Source organism: Bos javanicus, chromosome 21 (genome assembly GCF_032452875.1).
Source record: "Bos javanicus breed banteng chromosome 21, ARS-OSU_banteng_1.0, whole genome shotgun sequence".
In the NCBI taxonomy this organism is placed as follows: domain Eukaryota; kingdom Metazoa; phylum Chordata; class Mammalia; order Artiodactyla; family Bovidae; genus Bos; species Bos javanicus.
The window spans coordinates 7,094,115-7,114,360 of record NC_083888.1 but is presented as its reverse complement, the minus strand read 5'-3'; the positions used below and the strand labels follow the sequence as shown (position 1 = coordinate 7,114,360).

General features: G+C 46.6%; 1 protein-coding gene across 10 annotated transcripts in view; it reads right to left on the bottom strand.

The window, feature by feature from the left end:
* The window catches only part of TTC23 (tetratricopeptide repeat domain 23), a 160,433-nt gene that overhangs the window by 27,724 nt on the left and 112,463 nt on the right, over positions 1 to 20,246 (bottom strand). For all 10 annotated transcript variants that reach the window (XM_061394261.1, XM_061394264.1, XM_061394266.1 and 7 more), the window contains one exon: positions 7,276 to 7,381. In XM_061394261.1, coding sequence (XP_061250245.1) covers positions 7,276 to 7,381 — 106 coding nt within the window. The remainder of the gene's footprint in view (positions 1 to 7,275; positions 7,382 to 20,246) is intronic.

Below are 20,246 nucleotides of genomic sequence, written 5' to 3'. Positions count from 1 at the left end.
GATCTCTGGAAGAGGGACTGGAAGCTAGGGAGGAAGGAAGGGGCTGGGGGGAAGGAAGGAATTTATTACTCAAACCCAGGCCACAATAGCTACTGAAGCAGAAGAAAGCTGGGCTTTGCGGTGAGGCATCAGAGAGCGGCGCTGCCTGAGGATCTGCCCTCGGGGGCCAGCTCCTAAAACTGCTGCTTCTCTTCCCCTATTTCAGAGTCCTTGGCTCCTCAACAGGTCCATGTTTCTCCTAATTCTGTTCCTGGGAGTGTCTAGTCAGCAGAGGCAGGGCCAGGGAGCGGGTTCTCTGACACCTGTTGTCATGTACAAGTTGACCACAAGTCAGGCATCCTGTCAGGATGCTGCATGTGAGAATAGTCCAGGACTCGGGAATAGTGGAAAGTCCAGGGCACACACTGTGGGCACCTTCCCTGTCTGTAAATTTGACACTATTTTTATTTTTACCCAGGATATAGGAGAGCGCCTTTACTGCAAAACCCTGACTTATTTTCCCCCGTCCCCCAAATTAGCATTCTAAACCATGTACCCCATGATTAGTCTCTGAGGAGAGAGAAAATTTGCCCTACTACCCCTAAGGACTGACTCCCTGAGAGGCAGAGCTGGTTCTCCCAGGAGCGGGCATCCCCTCAGAGGTCCTCCTGGCCCAAGTGACAGTGGAGTTGCCAGAAGGACAGAAGGTCACAGCCCCTGGGGTGGGATGCTACTTCCTGGCACAGGCCTTGTGCCTGATGCAGGGTGTGGGTTCACAGGGAGTTAGCAGTTTCAGCGTTCACGCACGTGGCTGTTGCTGAGCTTAAAAAGCTCTTCTAGAATCCTCGGCAACCTGATGCTAGGTGGCCTCAGCAAGGGATGAGGTCACTTTCTAAAGCACAGGGCCATGACTTAGCTTTATAAATCTGAGCCCCAGTGGCACAGGTGTTCCAAGGCCATGAACATCTCCCATTTTCACTCCCACAGTACGCTGGAGCTGTCTGCAAGTTAGGGTGAGGGGCAAGTGTGGCCCAGAGGGCAGGCTGGCTTAGTGTCTCCCAGAGGCCCCTTCAGACTGTTCCATCTGCGTGTTCATACAGAAGCGTAAAAAACCAGGGCTCCTTTCAAAGAGCAAGAGGTCAGGAGGTTTTTAATTAAAATAAATTTTGGTAGCCCTGGGCTCATTTTCTCGAGGCTGTCCAAAGGCCAGATTTGGAATAGTGAGGACAGCTTTCATTATGAGAGAGGCCTGGGTGGACAATGTGACAATCATCCTTGGTAATAGTCTTGGGAAATAGTACTCTGCACCAACTGCAAAAACTTTAAGGACCCCAGGGAATTTGAAAATGGAAAGTCCCAAATCTTAGCCTGGCGTTAGCCCAGAGGAGCACCAGCACCCAGCAGGCAAACAGATTGAACCCATTTAGACCCTGCTGGGAGCTGCCGGGGGCCCTGTGCAGGCAGTTGCCCTGAGACCACCCAGCAGCCTCGGGGTGCGGGGCACAGGGTTTTCTGAGGAGAGACGAAGCCGAAGACAGCTTTCTCCACACCAAAAGATCACCTTCAAAAGGAACATCGTCCCCAGCGTCTGGGAGACACCTCAGACCTGCTGGCGTTGAGCCGCGTGGCCCCTGGAAGTCCACAGCCATCTCAGGGGCGGGCTTGCCTCAGCAAAGCGAGGCGACCAAGGTGGAGGCAGGCTGGTCTCACAGCGCCTGGGGCCCACAGGTCCTGGCAGGGCTCAGTCACCACGGGGATGCCGGCCTCAAAGTCCTCACCATCAGAAGCGGGCCAGGACCGTCCTCCTCCAGCACTGCTTGGGGCCACCCAGGGATCCAGCAGTCTCAGGCCTGTTGCCCAAGTGGCTTGTCTTGGTAAAGTATATGTGATTTCCATAAGCTGCCCTAACAATATGTTTCAAAGTCAAGTCAGAGTGTTAGTAACTTAGGCTTTCCCAAGAAGTTGTGGACATAACTTATCAGTTCAGTTCAGTCAGTTCAGTCGCTCAGTCGTGTCCGACTCTTTGCGACCCCATGAATCGCAGCACGCCAGGCCTCCCTGTCCTTCACCAACTCCCAGAGTTCACTCAGACTCACGTCCATCGAGTCAGTGATGCCATCCAGCCATCTCATCCTCTGTCGTCCCCTTCTCCTCCTGCCCCCAATCTCTCCCAGCATCAGAGTCTTTTCCAATGAGTCAGCTCTTCACATGAGGTGGCCAAAGTACTGGAGTTTCAGCCTCAGCATCAGTCCTTCCAAAGAAATCCCAGGGCTAGCACTAAGTGAAATGCTAGCGCCTCATAAAAGTGGTTACCAGAGGGTTTCATCCTCCCGAGGAAGGGAAAAAGCTGCGGGCTTTGTTCTTAGGCACACAGATGAAATGCAGTTTGCAAGCAAAGCTCGATGAGGTTTCAGTTCTGCCACAGGTTGTACCTCGGTGAAGAGACACCGAGCACAGACTCAGGGTGCAAAAGGCCACCCCTTCTACTTCTCCATCGGCCTCAAGAGCTGCCACCCCTGCAGCCTGCGCTTGCCCCACTTTTGGGCTCCTGGGCTTCCTGGAGCCCTGAGGACAGAGCACCCACGAAGCCATGCCCTGTCTGGCCTGGAGTATGCTCAGGTGGGCAGCACCTGGCCTCTGTCTAGGCCCTGGTCCTCTAGACGGGCTGTGCTCTAGGCTGCTTTCCAGAGGTTTCTGAGAGGGGGTCCTACTAGCCCCTTTTCTTCTCTGGCCTCACCCACTACTCTCTCTGCCCCTTCCCTTCCCCACCCGGCCTGCGGGGCGCAGAGCAGGCTGGATGCTGATGCCTGCTTGGGGCGCTCAGGTGCCAGGTTCAGGCAGGCTGGGCGTTTTGCACTGAGAAGTGGGCCCTGGGTAGGAGCTGAGGCAGGGTCTCTGAGAGCACACAGGGCTTGGGGGGTGGGCAGTGGGAAGACTGAGGAGGAAGGGATAGTTGGGGGGTGGCCAGCAGCGGTCAGGGGCCTCAGGTTGGAAGTGGGAGACGGAGGCAGCAGGCCCCCCCAAGCATGGCCATGGGCAGGGGAAGATAACCTATGATTAGGGAGTGGGCCTCAGGTTGGGCAGGGCCTGGCACAGGGAATGCTGAGAACCAGGCCACAGGAGGAAGAGTTGAGCAAAGGGGTGACTGTGGAGGGGAAAAGCCAGGGGACTTCACGGAGATGCAGAAAACCCCTTTAGATACCCACATATTTCCTGACTACTGTATATGATGAGGGGAGACGTCAGGATGAGAGAGGGCTGGGGAGACACGCCATGAGTCTGTCCACAGAGCTGAGAACTGGGGATCCCGCCCCCTCCTGAAGGTGGGCAGGGGCATAGCCCGTCCTCTCCTGTTGTCTCTGAAACCAACAGAGCTCCCAGGCCCAGGCCCCACATGGGGCCACTTCCAAACAAGGCCACCCGAGTTTAGCGGGCTCTGCCTCTCAAAGGTTTACACTAAAATGTACTTGGCTTCAGCCCATTTCATTTTAATATGCTTTAGGAGAAGAGTTATAAACACAAGGCCAATGCCCTGACACTCAGCAGGGCTGGGAGAACTGTTAATACCAAGTTTGTCTATGGCTGCTCTGGGAAGCTGGCCAGGCTCAGGTTAGTGACATTTCGCTAGCCTGAATTGGGCACCCTTATGCAATGACAATCCTCCGTGACTTCTCAGGCAGTTTTGTCTGCATAAGGAATGCAGGAAGGCACAGGGCAAAGGGTTCGTTTGAGTGTGGAGCCAGAAACACACTGGCTCCTTGGCCCGTGACATTTTGTTTATCGGAGGGCGATGCCTTCAATGGGCATTCAGCAAGCAGGCTGTGGAGAATCCCCTAATGAGAAATTTCCCCCCATTAACGATTCTTTTAAAAACAAACAAACAAACTGTACTCGGCACAGACAAGTTTCCGCATAGGAAAGTAGAACTGAGGTCCTCGGTGCTCAGTGGAAAGTATGGATTTGCTCCCAGGGGATCCGACTGGGACTTCCGAACCACAAGTGACCAGAGTCCGGGCCAGAGAGGCCTGCCTGGGTGTGAGCTGGGTAGGGAGGCCGGGCCCTCGCTTAGCTGTCAAAGATCACTTCCAAATTCTCTCCTTTCCTTTCCCCTTGCTGGAGGTAGCAGAGGCCTGCAGAGCCTCAGCCCCGGGTGGGTTCCTCGTCACTGTGTCGGCTGTGTGTTAGGAGACAGCAGAGAAATGAAAACCAGGCGCCCTGAACGGCGGTGGGGAGGCACCTAGCCACTGCCGCTGTGGCTCCTGGATGGAAGGGGGACCCACTCCCTCCTGCTTTATTGGGGCATGCCGAGTCCACACGTGCTAACACGGCCGCCCTCTCTGGGCGCAGGCTGAGCTTAGGCACGTGTGGGTAAGGCTGGGACAAACGAGCTGAGCAGCAGCCCGCCAGCTCGTTGTCCCCAGTCTCCCCCGTGTTCTCCATCAAGGAAGCACAGGGTCCCCTGGCAGCATACTCAAGCCTCTTAACACAGTAGGAATGAGCTGCGTGTCTCTCTGCTTTGGTTCTTCTGACGCACCCATTTCGGGTTTGAGGGCTGAGGCCTTGGGGGCGAGGGCTGGGCTTTTCTCTGCCCCTGTTCCAGGTCGTCCTGCTGCTGCGGCTCAGCATCTGTTCTGATCCGAAAGCTTCTCTGCCCCGCCTCCTCCTTGCTCTCAAGTAAATGCTTCCTGCCAGTGTCAAGTGATAGACATTTCACGTGTCCTCTGACCAGTGGAAGCCGAGTCTGAGAAGGGAGCCTCCTCGGACGGACTGGGGCTTTGTCCTTCTTGGGTAAAGCGGTGAGTAGAGAGAGTATGGACGGGGCTGGCGGTGTGGAGAGCTGGCTAGGTTACCTCCTTTGTGAAATGGGAGGTTGTGTCCTGCCTCCAAGGCTTGTTAGGATGAGACGGGCATGTTGGTGACAGCGCCAGCGCCTGCATCCGGTGACACTTGCTACTGCCGCCGCCGCCGTCGTTAATATGATGCTGCTGAGATTCCCCGCTGACTCCAGGCTCCTGGGGGCTGTGTGGGTCAGTGTTTCAAGCAGCCATTCCTCCAGGCCTCAGGCAGAAGCGCCCCCCTTCCTAACCTGCAAAGCCAACTGCAACTGTCCAGCTCCCTGTTCCTGGGCAAGTTTGCTTCTCGTCCTCCCCTACTCACTCTCCTCCGATATCTCAGACACTGACAGGCAAGTCGGCTTCCTGATGCAGGTCACCACGTGGTCTGAGCCACCTGAGAAGCAGGGCTGAGACCTGTGTGGGCTCCTAGGCGGGCCTCCTTGGGCTGCCTTCGCTCTTCTCACGTCCTCTCCCTCCCCAGAGCCACACACTCTTTGGCAGGTGTAAGTGGGGGCAGGGGGAAGGAGGGAAAAGGCATGTGCAGTGCCGGTCCTCGTTATACCGCAGGGAGGTCAAGAGGCCGGGTTCAAGTCTACCATCGTCTGGCTGTGGCTCTTGGGAAATTACCTAAGCCTCCACGCCTCAGTTTCTCCATCTGAGACCTGGGGACTTGTATCAACCTCACAAAGCCGTGGTAAGTTACCTTTGTTAACTCGGTTAGAACCGTGACACTACAAACTACATGCGTACATATTATTACTACCACAATTATGTACTACATACATACTATTACTAAGTGAAGTCATTAAATTTTCACAGATCTAATTATCTGTATCTAGTAGGTATTAGTAGCATTCTCAATTTACAGGGGAGGCTAGATCAACGCCATATTTAGACTGGAAAACTCGGAAAAAAAATACATCTCATGCTCCCAGGTCAGAAGTTAGGGATCTAGCCCTCCACACTTGTTTGCCTTCTCCAGAGCCTGAAACATATTCGACTTAGCTACCATCAACTATGCATTGATTTCACATAAAACTTCAGATTTCTGCCTTCTCTTGAAAAGGCAGACCTGCCGATACGAGCCTGCCTTCCACATGGCAGTGGTGGGCCAGAGCGGAACAGCCGTTGCTCAATGTGGACGGGGGACGGGCTTCTCCAGCTTGCCACACCCTCCCCACCCCTACTGCATCTCTCAGATTACAGCCGAGGGTCAGCTGCCAATCCTAAGTGTGCTGCTGCTGGTTTCTAAGGGCCATCCGCTTCACTCGGGTTGCTTGCCTGGTCCCCATGGACATTTGGGTTTGGGACTCCTGCTAATCTAGGGGTTTCCATCCTGTTGGCATTTTAAGTATCCTATTAATACTTGTGGCATGGGAGGTTCTCTTACCTGTTAAAGGAATGTTAGCCACCAACAGGTTGGAGAAAATGTTGGCTTTCTGCAGGTTTGGAAGTTGGTTGAGGTGTGGAGTGCTCTAGGGAGCTAGAATGAGAAAGGGCGTCTGCCTTCCCTATCCTCCGGCTCTGAAAAGGTGCACAAAGCTCCCAGAGACCAGAATGAGGGACCATTAAGGGGGATGGACAGACAGACCCCCTTCCCCAGATCCTCCCAGAACAGGAGCCCCTGCCTGTCCCAGGGACCTCTGCAGACCAGTCTGCTCCCAAGGCGCCCCCTTCGTCTCGCCCCCAACCAGCCTTCTCATGTGAGCCCAGTGCCTGCTCCCAGAACCTCAGCCTCAAGCCTTCCAAATGTTGACTTCCAGCTTGATGCCACACTGGACCTTATTTTCCAATAATGGATAGGTATTTTTATCTGACATCTTGGAATACACCTCGGGTCTTCTTTATGAATCATACTCTATTTCTGAATATTCTGGCCAACAACAAGCAAAAGTCATTAGGATGGCATGTTCTCCATCAATAGAGGCATACTGTATGCTCGGAGCTGGGATGAAAGACTAAAAAACTCCCAGGCTCACTGTTCTACCTATTATGTGGGGCTAAGAAAAACTATATGACTCATAAGTGGCAACTTCCTTTTGGAATCCTGAAGACGTGTAAGTTTATCCTGATTGAAAGCTCAGCCCTGGGAGAGTCTGAAGGCTGGCGTTTCAACAGGCCAGATTTGTTGCCACAGTAGCTCCACAACAATCTTTAAAAATAGATCACCTTTGAAAGCCCAGGAGGCTTCCCTGTAAGCCCAGCATGAACTCTCTGGGGCTCTGATAGCTACGTTTGGGTTTGCTGTGTTTGAGAATACAAGTCTAGAAGAAGGCTGAAAAGGGCTAGAAACCAAAGGGCTCTGCTGGACCTAACCGAGAAGGCTCTCTGAGGCAACTATCATAGCTCCCTCTGCCTGTTCACCCATGCCAAAGGCAGCGAGCCCACAACCCCGAGGGCACAAGGGCCAGGCAGGGAGCTGGCCACTCTGCCCCCATGGAAGGCTCACTCTTGCTCTCACCGTGGTGCTCAGGCCTCCCGGAAGCTATGGCGGCACAGGCGACGGAGTGTGCAGATGTGGCTGCCTCCTCTCGAGAGGGGCTTCCTCTCAGGACGATGAGATGCGCCTGTCATCACGAAAAGAAGAAACATGTTTGCTTACATGCTTGGCAGCGGCGGCAGGGAACAAACTGTTCTTGCAGCGATAAGCAGAAAGCCAAGGAAACTTCCAGGAACCTAAACAATATAATTTATGTGGAAGCACAATCAACTCTGGGGAGAGTTGAGTTTTAAAAGCATCATGCAGTGGAGAGAGAATGTACCAGGCCCTGGACGCTGAGTCCAGATGGCTTGATGCTGTGGCCAGGACTTATTTCTAAGTAAATCATTTAAAAGTCTATCTTCCCATGAGTGCATTATTGGTAGAAGGAGGAGGAGGGTTTCCAGAAGGAAGGAGATGAATTAAAAAGTGCCAGTGCTGCAGGAGAAGTGGGCAAGCACAGCTCCCTACCCACTGGCCAGTCCAGAGAGGGGGACTTACCCCCAGTGTCAGCAGCCTCACCCACTGAAACCCTGACCCCATCCCCGTGCTTGGTCTGCCAAGCCCATTTGACTATATCCTCAGCGAACCAGCCCATGGGAATTGCCCAAGCACAGTAAACAGCTCAGTTCCTTGAAAACGAAGCCCATTTAAAAATGCTCGAATAGAAAAGAACCACTTGATGATATTATGGGGCTGTCAGGTGGCGTGAGTGGTAAAGAACCTGCCTGCCAATGCAGGAGACATAAGAGATGCGGGTTCAATCCCTGGGTTGGGAAGATCCCCTGGAGGAGGGCATGGCAGCTCACTCCAGTATTCCTGCCTGGAGAATCCCATTGATGGAGGAACCTGGAGGGCTACAGTCCATGGGGTTGCAAAGAATCGGACACGACTGAAGTGACTTAGCACACTCACACACATGATATTATGAGCATAAAGTAATAAAATCCTTTCAAATAAAATGCAAAATGCATCCCTTCAAATAAAAAAGACATTAAGCAAACAAACAGGCATGAATAATCACATGAATCAGTCCTAGCTCCTGGAAGCTGGAGGAATCAGGGTGCTCAGGGCAGCGTGTACCAGGCAGGAGGGATGTCCGCGTTCATGACAGGGTGGAGACAGAGAATGTGAAGGCTGAGCGTCAAGGCCTGAGTCTCATCTCCAGGCTTTATTAGCTGTGAAATACCCTGGGCAAATCACCCCCTCAGCAACCTCAATTTTTTCATCTACAAAATGAGGATAACACAAATTGTCAAAAATATTCAAATTGGTATCACAAGTGAAAGAGCGTTAAAGTACAACCTAAATCTTAGATTACATAAAGCCACAGCACTAGAATCTTCTAGTGCAGAGACAGCAGTGAGAAAGCAAAGCCAGAGAGACTTGCTCCTCTGACTACCAGCTAAATGCATTTTTGAGATGATAATCAGGGTAGACTCTAGACTGTCATCTCATTTGCCATACGTTAAACCTACTGAGTTACTAGATCTAGACTTCTTATGACGAGGCTACTCCAAATCAAGATTCTCAGTAATAACTTTTATTGCTGTGTTAGGAGAATCAGCATTTCATATTTGTAAATACTAACAATAGCTTTTGTTTTAAAATGACTTCTTAAGTTACAGGATATAAATAAACTGAAAGTGTGATTTTGGCAAACCATAATTAGTCATTATCTTCGAGTTGGCCTGAAGTTCTGACTGGAAATGCTTTTCAAACTGGAGCTACAGGGACAGAGTGAGGAATCAAATGTTCAGTGCTCAGGAAATAAAAAAAAAAATAAACAAGAGAAAAAGCTTGCCCTGCCCGCAATGCAAATATTAATAGATCATGTTTACTTTGTCTTTTCCCCGTGTTTATGATCTCTATGATCCAGAGGGTGAGGAGAGCACCTTCTGATGCCAGAAGAGATTTAACTCTTATTGTCACAAAGACCTTTTACACACAATATTTTAGATTGACCAAAGCTCAAATTCGAATTAAAAAAGATTTCATCTTTTGTTTCTACTCGGTATTATAATTCAAGTCAATGCAAAAGATGTGAGTCTATCAAAATTACTTTCAAATGAATAATTAACATGTTCTAAGAGCTAAGTTGCTTTTTGTCTTGGAAATAGGATGCAAAGTTTTCCATGAGTAAAAATATTCACAGTATTAAGAAAGAGGATCCTGAAATCTTAACAGGGTCTGAATGCATTACAAAATCTTCATAACTTCAATGTTTTTCTGTATAAGACGCTAACATAAGTGAACATCTAGTATTCATTATTTACTTTGGAAACTCAGTGTCTGATCTAATTTGTTATTTGATGTTCATGAAGCTTCTAAAAGCCATATGCTGGATTAGGGGGTGAGGGAAGTGGAGAAGGGAACCCATGATGTTTAAAATGTGCCACATTAGTATCTCATTTATTCAGAACAATTCAGCTTAATTTAATTCAGTGCTATTCAGTTCAATTTATCTTAATTATAAAATGCTTTTTGCATGCCACATATTACTCAAACACTAGGAATTCACACAAAAATTAGATAGAGCTTTTGGTTTTAAGTGCACTTACAGATGAACAACAAAAATGTGGGCCAGTTTGATTTGACCTAAACTCAGACACTGCCCCTCACCAGGGTTCTGGCTCACTACCTTCCTCTCCACCCTTCCTCCCGTCATCATTTTCAAGGATCTCCATAAGACTGGTCTGCAGCTATTGGGCAAGAAAGGGATAGTTCAGTTTAACAGACGAATAAAGGAAAGAAGTCAATAGAATGACCCTTTGCACGGAGGAAACCTAAGGAAGAGACTAGAGGACCCCAAACAGGCTGTTTTACCATCAGAGGGAAAGCACGGGAGGGAGCGTCTGCTGGGACTGGAATGATGAGTTATTGGGGAGGGAGCCGTGGCCTTCGGTAGAGGGATGAAGCTCACTGCATTGTGCTCTCTTCTTCCAAGGTCAAGGCTGCGTGACCCCCAGGCAGAGGGCAAGGCGGCCCACAGACACGGTGCTTAGTGGGCACAGAGAGGGGTTCAGGGTGGAGCTGACAGAGCAAACTAAAACACCCAGTGAATGACCCAGCTAACACCTCGGCCTCTGGGGCTTTGACAGGCTCATTCTCCTCCCCATCCTCGGCCACCCAGTCCCCCATGATCTGCGCTACCTCTGGATCCCACAGTTCACAGAACCTGTTTGACTGTTGGGGCATCCTGACTTTATCACATCTATGCGGCTTCTCATCTTCTGTCCACTCTCCACATCTCACTATCCACCCACTGTCCCTTCCCTTCTGGTCTAGCTTAGAGGGCACCGTCCATCAGTGTCTATATGGAAAATGCCCTCAACTCCACTGAAGAAATATTTTGAGATGGTGACGAATGGGGAACCCATCTAAATACCCATCAGCAGGGGAATGAATGTTATGTGGTTTATTCATACAATGATTGAACTCTATCTATGTGGTTATAACATGGTTATATTTCAAAAACACATCATTGAGTAGAAAAGCAACTTACAAAAGGATTCAAACATCATGATGCCGCTGCTTTTCAAGTTTCTGATTTTAAAGCAAAAGAATGCCTTTTAGTCCAGACAGAATCGTCCATGGTTTTGTAATATACAAGGCAGGTAAGAGTGGAGCTGTTCTCACTGAAGCAGGTGGAGAGGGTCTGCAAGCCCACCCAGTTGCTTCCATCCAGCCGCTCCCAAAAGACCCTCCTTAGAGCATGAATGTTGGGGTGACACAGTTTGATAAGCACAGTACCACACCAGGCAGGAGGCCTCCTGAGGGAGCGAGCACAGAGGAAGTTGACAGAGCTTGTGATTAGATCACCCAATCTTTCCAAACTAAGCCACTGTTCATAATTCTGGAGCAACACTTTGTTTGCTAAGATAATATAAGTACCCCTGTTAAATACATCTGGAGCATGTTAGGACAAATGTTAGAGTGAACAGAGTTACAGGACTCCTGCTTGCCACTCTGGCTTTATACAGACTGCCAGGTACTGGCCCTGCTGGGGATCTGTGGCTTGACTATGCTCTGTCTTTCTCGTATTTTATTAAGCACCCCGGGGCTTGCACCTCTCCTCCTATCCTTTGATGTTTTTGATCTCTTATGGTTATGTGTTTATCAACTGTTATCTTGAGGCTGAGGAGGAATATTTAATATTCTTAAATCTTTTCAGCTTCTAGCATGTCGTCCTGGGTTAAAAACAAAAACATCTTTAATGTCCCATATGGAGCAAGGTCATTAATTGAAAAAACTCATTCACGAGACCAATCGCCTCAAGCCCTGGCAAGGTACAGAGCAGCTGTTGCACTGCGGTCCTCCGTGTTTCTGGGGAAACCACTGGTTCCTCAGCGCCAATCAGCTGTCAATAGACACAGCCAGAGCCAGGGCTGGCAGACTCTTATCTAACTGGCCCTGTCCCCGCGGATTTGGAAAATGTGTGATAGTTTTTGAAGAGAAAACTTGATGACTAGTAAAAAGGATGTTTCTGTTTATGCAGGCAGACCCCATCATACGAATATTCAATTTAAAACACCGGGTTCATTCTGAGTGTGGAACTCCAATTCTTGTGGAGGAGGGAGAGAGATTTCTTCTTTTCTCCTTTTGATAATAATTCAGGGAATCCATGACTCAGAGGGAAATCTCTCCCACAGCAAAGTGAAGAGCACTCGAGTAGCTCAAAGTATGTTTGTGGACTTAAACTGGATCTCTTTACCCTGGAGATGAGAACTCCCACGGAGAGGAAAACAGTAATTGCCAGGATCTCTCAGTGCAGCTGAGGGCTGGGACAGGGAGGGCCTGAGGGAGCTAATACCGAGGTACACTGGCTCCACTTAATCTCAAAATGACCAGTGAGAGTGATGCTGACCGCCTAATTTAAGGATGGGAAAATGAAGTCTTGAGGAGAATAAACAACTGTCTGAAGGTCACAGAGTTGGCTGATGACAGAACAGGGGTTCAAACTAAGGCCTGGGATTTCAAATTGCACGTTTTGCTCATCTAACACCTGGTCATCAAGAGGGCAGAAGTCACAGAAAGGTAATTTTCAAGTCAACATAATGAAGAACTATGAAGAGCCAGAGAAGAGTTGCTAAGGAAGAGTAGACTCAGCCCAGAACTGAATAGACTGACTGGCGGGAGGGTGAACTGCCAGATACGGAATTCTGAGCGGTAATTGAAGAGGGACACCTGGCGGGGTCAGGCAGTGGACAGTGGACGGAGCAGACGTTGCAGTGCCTTCTATCAAGTGTCTCCGTTTATGTTTTGATTCAGGTTTGCACCTTAATTCAGCAGAAGCTCAAGTCCGCTTGTCACCATGAAGTGTGAGCTTGCTGCTGCTTTTGTAACTGACCAGCTGTGAAAGTGCATAGCTTTCTCTCTCTGCTCTGCCAGAGCTGGCCATCCCCTGCTTCATCCGTATCCTTGTGCAAGACAGGGTCATGTCGCAGTCCAAGGGTGCCACTTCCTTTCCTCTCCCGTCTCTGCCCAGTAGGGAGGTCTTCCATGGCCACACACACCACAGGGTATGTATGGAGGCCGCTGGAGGGCTTTGGCTAAAAAAAAGACATGGAGCTGGGAATCCCTGCAGGAAAGTAGATGCAAGGAGTGACCGGGTGCAGAGGGCATTCAAAAACTGATTTCTGAGAGCCCCGGACTGAGCCAGTTTCTTTTAATAGTCAGAGAAAGGCTCTGTGGCAGCTTTCCAGTTGTCAATTTTAGCTCCTCCAAAAGGCTGGGAAGAACAGGCCCTACTCGCTGTAAGAGTTAGCACCAAAATAGACATGTTGGGGCCTTAGTTTTTTTTCTTTTGGTTGTGTGTGTCTTCTTAAAACTTAACTAGATTTTTAAATTATAAGAGTAGTACCTACATATAATTTTTAAGAAATCCTAAGTGGTAGGAAAGACTAAACAATTACAAATTTAAATGTCCTTTCCTTCGTGTCTATAAGCCTCACCCTCCCTTCTCCCCATTTCCAGTCTGATTTTTAATAGCTTACTCACTACCAACAGTTTCCCGGGTATCTTTTCAGAAATTCTGATGTGCGCACACACACACACACACACACACACACACACACACACACGATCAGAGCCTAGTCCCGCCCCCCTCTTGGCTCAGCTTCCTCTTGGGCCCCCCACTTGGGGCTCTAACCACAGTGGCTCCTCTCCTCATCCTTTGGGGTGTCTCATTATCAGATCCCACATTGGGTCAGGCTGCCGCACAGAGCTCTCGCAGCATCTGGTGCCTCTCCTTGTGGCGCCTTCACGTTGGTATGTTTCCATTCACCTGTGTGATTCTTCACTAAGGCCTGTCTCACTCACTAGGCTGCTTCTTGAGCGCAAGACCTCTGACAACTGAACCTTCCATCATAGTCTCAGACCTAACACTGTGTCCAGCACACTGTAGTGTTTAATTGGTTGTTGACTGAAAGGACAATCTGGTTCACATCTGACCTTTTTAAATTAAGAATACACTTTGGATACCTGTCATGTCAGAACACAGACATCCATCTCATTCTGTTTAGTGGCTCTATAGTATCCCATCCCATGGACAGATTGTAGCTTCATAATCAATTTCCTACTAATGGATTTTAAGGGCATTTCTAATTTTTCACTATTGTCACTGACCCTGTTTCTTTGTAAACTTGTGTGCATCTGTCTGTTAGTAAGTTTATAGAAGGGAAATCACTGGGTCAAAGGTTCAGGGTATTATAAAACTGGAGAGGGAATATCAATTGCTTTCCCTGCAAATGGTGTCAATACCCAGTCCTCCCGGCAGTGCCCAAGTATGTCTGCTTCCCCCACCCCTGCCATCATGCAGTGTCACCAAACTTCCTTGGCATCTCCTTGGTTAAGTTGCATTTCTTTAACAACAAGTGAGGCTGGGGATTATTTTTGGATGGTTATCAGCCATTTGTATTCCCTCTTCAGTAAAATGTCTCTGTCTTTTGTCCATATTTCTATCGAGTTGTTTTTTTCATTTGGATTTTATAAGAACTCTTTCTATATTTTCCCTTCATTGACATTTATTTCTCAACTTTATGGTATGTTGTCACAGAGAAGTTTTTCATTTTCATGCTGTCACATTTATCAATCATTTTTCTCCCTTTCTCTGTCTCTCAGTCTACACCCATCTGTGCACAGGCAGAGGAAAAATGCTCAACAAGCGTCACCACCGGCTACTTCTGGGATGGGGCAGGCTGAGACGGTTTGTAGCTCATTTCTCTGTATTTTTCTGTATGGCTTTTTTTTTTTTTTAAAGCATTATCATTTTAATTAAAAATAGCTGTTTTATCAAAAGCAGCAGTAACGCACCTGCATTTACGTCATTCTTAGAAAAGGTTTATAATGTCTGAAATCATAATTGCATTCTGCCACTTTTCTAATTTTGTGGCTTCCCGGGTGGCGCAGTAGTAAAGAGTCCGCTTGCCAGTGCAGGAGACTCAAGAGACTGAGATTTGGTCACTGAATCAGGATGATCTCCTGGAGGAGGAAATGCCAACCCACTCCAGTATCCTTACCTGGAGAATCCCATGGACAGAGGAGCCTGGAGGGCTACAGTCCATGGGGTCACAAAGGGTCAGACACAACTGAGCATGCGTGCACACTTCTTCTCTAATTTTTAAAAAAATAGGCTAATGTTGTTAGAGATTTTGAAAATTAAAAATAGTACTCTGATCATTTCTAATAAATTAATTTCACTTTATAGCAAATATACCACAATTAACAAGAGCCAGTAAGAAGTGCTGCCATTTACTAAGTAGTTTGCACCTACCAGGGGCCATGCGGAGAAGGCAATGGCACCCCACTCCAGTACTCTTGCCTGGAAAATCCCATGGACTGAGGAGCCTGGTAGGCTGCAGTCCGTGGGGTCGCTAGGAGTCAGACACGACTGAGGGACTTCACTTTCACTTTTCACTTTCATGCATTGGAGAAGGAAATGGCAACCCACTCCAGTGTTCTTGCCTAGAGAATCCCAGGGACGGGGAGCCTGGTGGGCTGCCGTCCATGGGGTCGCACAGAGTTGGACACGACTGAAGTGACTTAGCAGCAGCAGCAGCAGCAACCAGGGGCCACGAGTGAGCACCTATCAGCCACCAGCAAGGCCTGACCGAGGCCAATAACTCACCCAGAGCAGGAACCTGAACCCAGACTTTCTGTCGTTGGTAGAGAAACTGATAAATTATTTCATCATACTTTGCAAATGACAGTTCTCTAAATTTGGGGATTACTGAGTGTCAGAGCTGCCCTGAAAACTGACAAGAGAGATATACCATTTTAGTGTCAGAGATGTGAAAAAGTTGTCCAAGCCAGTGTGGTGTTAATTTATACCCCTTGAAAGCACACACCCACAGCCATGTTCTTGCTCACATAAAAGAAATTCTGTAATTTTTCTCCTGGATAGGAAAACAAGGTTCTAGTGCCAAGATCTGCCTTGAAGAGCTTTGGAAGCAGTCATGCTTGCTTGGTTTCCTCACAGAACCCTGCTGCAGAGGACCTGCCGGCCGACGACAGCCCTTTCATCAGGCCCTCTGTGATGGCTCTGTGGGGCTGGCTTTATGCTTCTCCATTTTAATGGGCTAGGTTCTAAAATACTTTGGAACTTTTCTACATTCTACAGAAAATAAAAGGTCTTTTCTCCCTGGGTGTTTCTCTCATTCCAAAGGAATGAAGAGTGAAAAAATAAGAGGGGAAATAACAAAACCCCCTTTCTTTGTGTGTAATTAATAAATGGCTTTTAGGCATGGGCTCCCTTGGAAAGCTGTGGCCACACTGTACCTTTCTGTATTTTAGGTAAAGTCGCTAAAGAAAAGGGGAGTCTTGATAAACGTTTAACAATTACTATTAATAAATAAAAGGAACTCATACTGGCAATAAGCCAAATGGTTCACAAAGCACTTTCCATTGTGAATCTTTGAGCTCTTCTGTGAAGTGGATAGGGTCTTTCATAGTTTGTTTTTTTTTTTTTTTTTTAAAGACTAAAGGACTTGTATTATCAAACAACTGGTAAACAGAAGTGTCAGACTCCAACCGAGTGACTGGTTTTCTGATTTCAAATTCAATGCCATCTTTTCATTATTATTTTTAATTGGAGGATAATTGCTTTACACTGTTGTGTTGGTTTCTGCCATACAACAGCACAAATCAGCCATAAGTGTGTGGGAGTGTGTGTGTGTGTGTGTATACATATATCACCTCCTTCTTGAGTGTCCCTCCCAGCCCAACCACCACCCCACCCCTCTAGGTCATCAGGAGCACTGGGCTTGGCTCCCTGTGTTGTAAGGCAACTTCCCACTAGTCTCTGCTTTGCAGGTGGTAGTATGAATATGTCAGCGCTACTCTCTCAATTTGTCCCACCTTCTCCTTCCCCTGCTGTGCCCACAAGTCTGTTCTCTACATCTGCATCTCTATTGTCCTGCAAATAGGTTCATCAATACCTTTTTCTAGATTCCATGCTGCTGCTGCGGCTAAAGTCACTTCAGTCGTGTCCGACTCTTTGCGACCCTGTAGACGGCAGCCCACCAGGCTCCGCCGTCCCTGGGATTCTCCAGGCAAGAACACTGGAGTGGGTTGCCATTTCCTTCTCCAATGCATGAAAGTGAAAAGTGAAAGTGAAGTCGCTCAGTCGTGTCCGACTCTTCGAGACCCCATGGACTGCAGCCTACCAGGCTCCTCCATCCATGGGATTTGCCAGGCAAGAGCACTGGAGTGGGTTGCCATTGCCTTCTCCGTACAAGTACATTAATATATGACATTTGTTTTTCTCTTTCTGACTTAATTCACTCTGTATAACAGGCTCTAGGTTCATCCACCTCAGTTCAACTGACTCACATTCATTCCTTTTTATGGATGAGTAATATTCCATTGTATATATGTACCACAACTTATCTATTCACCTGTCAATTCAAATCCAAATGCTACCTTGACTTCATAAAGCTATCTTTTTAATGATCATAGGCAAGTATTTATTTCAACACTCACTAATCTTTATTAACCTCAAGAATAAACAACAATAAAAGTCACCTATCAAACTTTACAAGTATTATAAAGATAAGTGGGGACTACCCTGGTTATCCAGTGGCTAAACATCTGCCATTCAATGCAGGGGCTGTGGGTTAAATCCCTGATCAGGGAATAAGAACCCGCATTCTGCAGGACAACTAAGCTCGTGAACGGCAACTACTGAGCCCGTGCAATCTAAAGCCTGTGCTCCATAACTAGAGAAACCTGTGTGCCGCAACGTCAGAAACCTGCACTGCAGTGAGAAGCCCATGCGCCACAACTGGAAAAGCCCTCTCAGTGCAGTGAAGACCCAGCACAGCCAAAAAAGAAGTGAATTCTTCAATATCCTAGATAAAGGGAGATTCTTCTCAGAGTCAATCTAAATGTAATAAAGGGAAAGACTGAGAACTTGAAAATGCTAAGAAAATTTGTGTGTGGCAAAAAAAAAAACCATAAATACACAAACACACACAAATTAGAGCTAATAAGCAAGTTTAGAAAGGTTGCAGGATGCAAAGTGAACATACTCAAAAAATAATTTGTCTTTCTATGCACAGGCATGGACAGAAAGAAAAGGAAATTAAGAAAATACTTCCATTTGTAATAACATAAAAAACCACAAAATACTTGAGAATAAATCTACCAAAATAAATACAAAACTGGTACTATAAAACATGGTTGAAAGAAATTAAGACATAAATAAATAAGAGATATTTATGGATTTTACAAATTGAAAGGCTTAATACTGTTAAGATGTCAATATTTCACAATGGAAATATAGATTCACTGTAATCCTATCAAAATCCCAGCTGTTTCCTTTTTTTTTTTTCTTTCCAGAAACTGGAAAGAAAAAGTTTAGATTAAAATTCATAGGAAAATGTAAGGGACCCGGAATAGCCAAAGCAATCTTGAAAAAGAATAATAAAGTTGGAGATGTTACACTTAATGGATTTCAAAACTTACTACAAAATTTGTACTTGAATCTTCATTGTAGTGTTATTCATAATATCCATACTACTACTACTACTAAGTTGCTTCAGTCGTGTCCACCTCTGTGTAACCCCATAGATGGCAGCCCACCAGGCTCCCTCGTCCCTGGGATTCTCCAGGCAAGAGTACTGGAGTGGGGTGCCATTGCTTTCTCCAATAACATCCATAAACTTACTACAAAACAACAACAACTGAGATTGTGATATGGGCATAAGAATAGACATATAGCTCAATGGAATAGAATTGAAAGACTAGACAAAAATCCTTACATTCTTGGTCAACTGACTTGGACATGGGTGCCAAGTAATTCAATGATGAAAGAATAGTCCTTTTAATAAATGGTTCTGGGACAACTGAGAATCCACATACAAAAGAATGAAGTTAGACCCTTGCTTCATATCATATAAACACTTAATTTGAAATGAACACAAAAAACCCTTAAAGTCAACAATAAAAAGACAAATAACTATATTAAAAATGGATAAAGGATTTGAATAGGCATACCTCCAAAGAAGATAAACAAAAGGCCAAGTAAACAGATAAAAAGATGCTGAACATCTTTAGTCATTAGAGAAATGCAAATCAGAACTACAGTGAGATACAATTCCACACTCTTTAGGATGTTTAAAATAAAACAGACACTTAAAAGGGTGGGTAAGGATGTGAAGAAAGCGAAACTCATTCATTACTCGTGGAGATGTAAAATGCTGAGGTCACTTTGGGAAATACTTTGGCAATTCCTCCAAAAGCTAAATATTGAGTTACTACATGATCCAAAAATTCCACTCCTAGACTTATACACAAGAGATCTGAAAATATACATCCTTGAAAACCTTATATATGAATGTTAATAGCAACATTATTCATAATAACCATAAAGTGGAGACAACCCAAATGTCAGTAAACTGATGAATATAAACAAAAGGAGTACTATTCAGTCATAAATAGGAAATGAAGTACTGATACATGCATGCTAAACACAAATGAACCTTGTAAAAATTATGCTAAATAACAGAAGTCAAAGACAAAAGGCCACATATTATATGAACTGTCCATAACAGACAAATCCACAGAGCTAGAGATTAGATGGTAGTTGCCAGAGGGTGGGAAGAGGAGGGAATAGGAATGGCTCCTAATGGGCAGAAGGTTTCTCTTAAGGTGGTGAAAAATTTCTGGAATTAGATAGTAGTAATGGTTGTACAAAGAACATTCCAAAGAATAGCAAGAAGAGATAAGAAAGGCTTCCTTAGCGATCAATGCAAAGAAACAGAGGAAAACAACAGAATGGGAAAGACTAGAGATCTCTTCAAGTAAATTAGAGATACCAAGGGAACATTTCAAGCAAAGATGGGCTCGATAAAGGACAGAAATGGTATGGACCTAATAGAAGCAGAAGATATTAAGAAGAGGTGACAAGAATACACAGAAAAACTGTACAAAAAAGATCTTCATGACCCAGATAATCACAAAGGTGTGATCGCTCACCTAGAGCCAGACATCCTGGAATGTGAAGTCAGGTGGGCCTTAGAAAGCATCATTACGAACAAAGCTAGTGGAGGTGATGGAATTCCAGTGGAGCTATTTCAAATCCTGAAAGATGATGCTGTGAAAGTGCTGCACTCAACATGCCAGCAAATTTGGAAAACTCAGCAGTGGCCACAGCACTGGAAAAGGTCAGTTTTCATTCCAATCCTAAAGAAAGGCAATGCCAAAGAATGCTCAAACTACTGCACAATTGCACTCATCTCACACACTTGTAAAGTAATGCTCAAAATTCTCCAAGCCAGGCTTCAGCAATACGTGAACCATGAACTTCCAGATGTTCAAGCTGGTTTTAGAAAAGGCAGAGGAACCAGAGATCAAATTGCCAACATCCGCTGGATCATGGAAAAAGTAAGAGAGTTCCAGAAAAACATCTATTTCTGCTTTATTGACTATGCCAAAACCTTTGACTGTGTGGA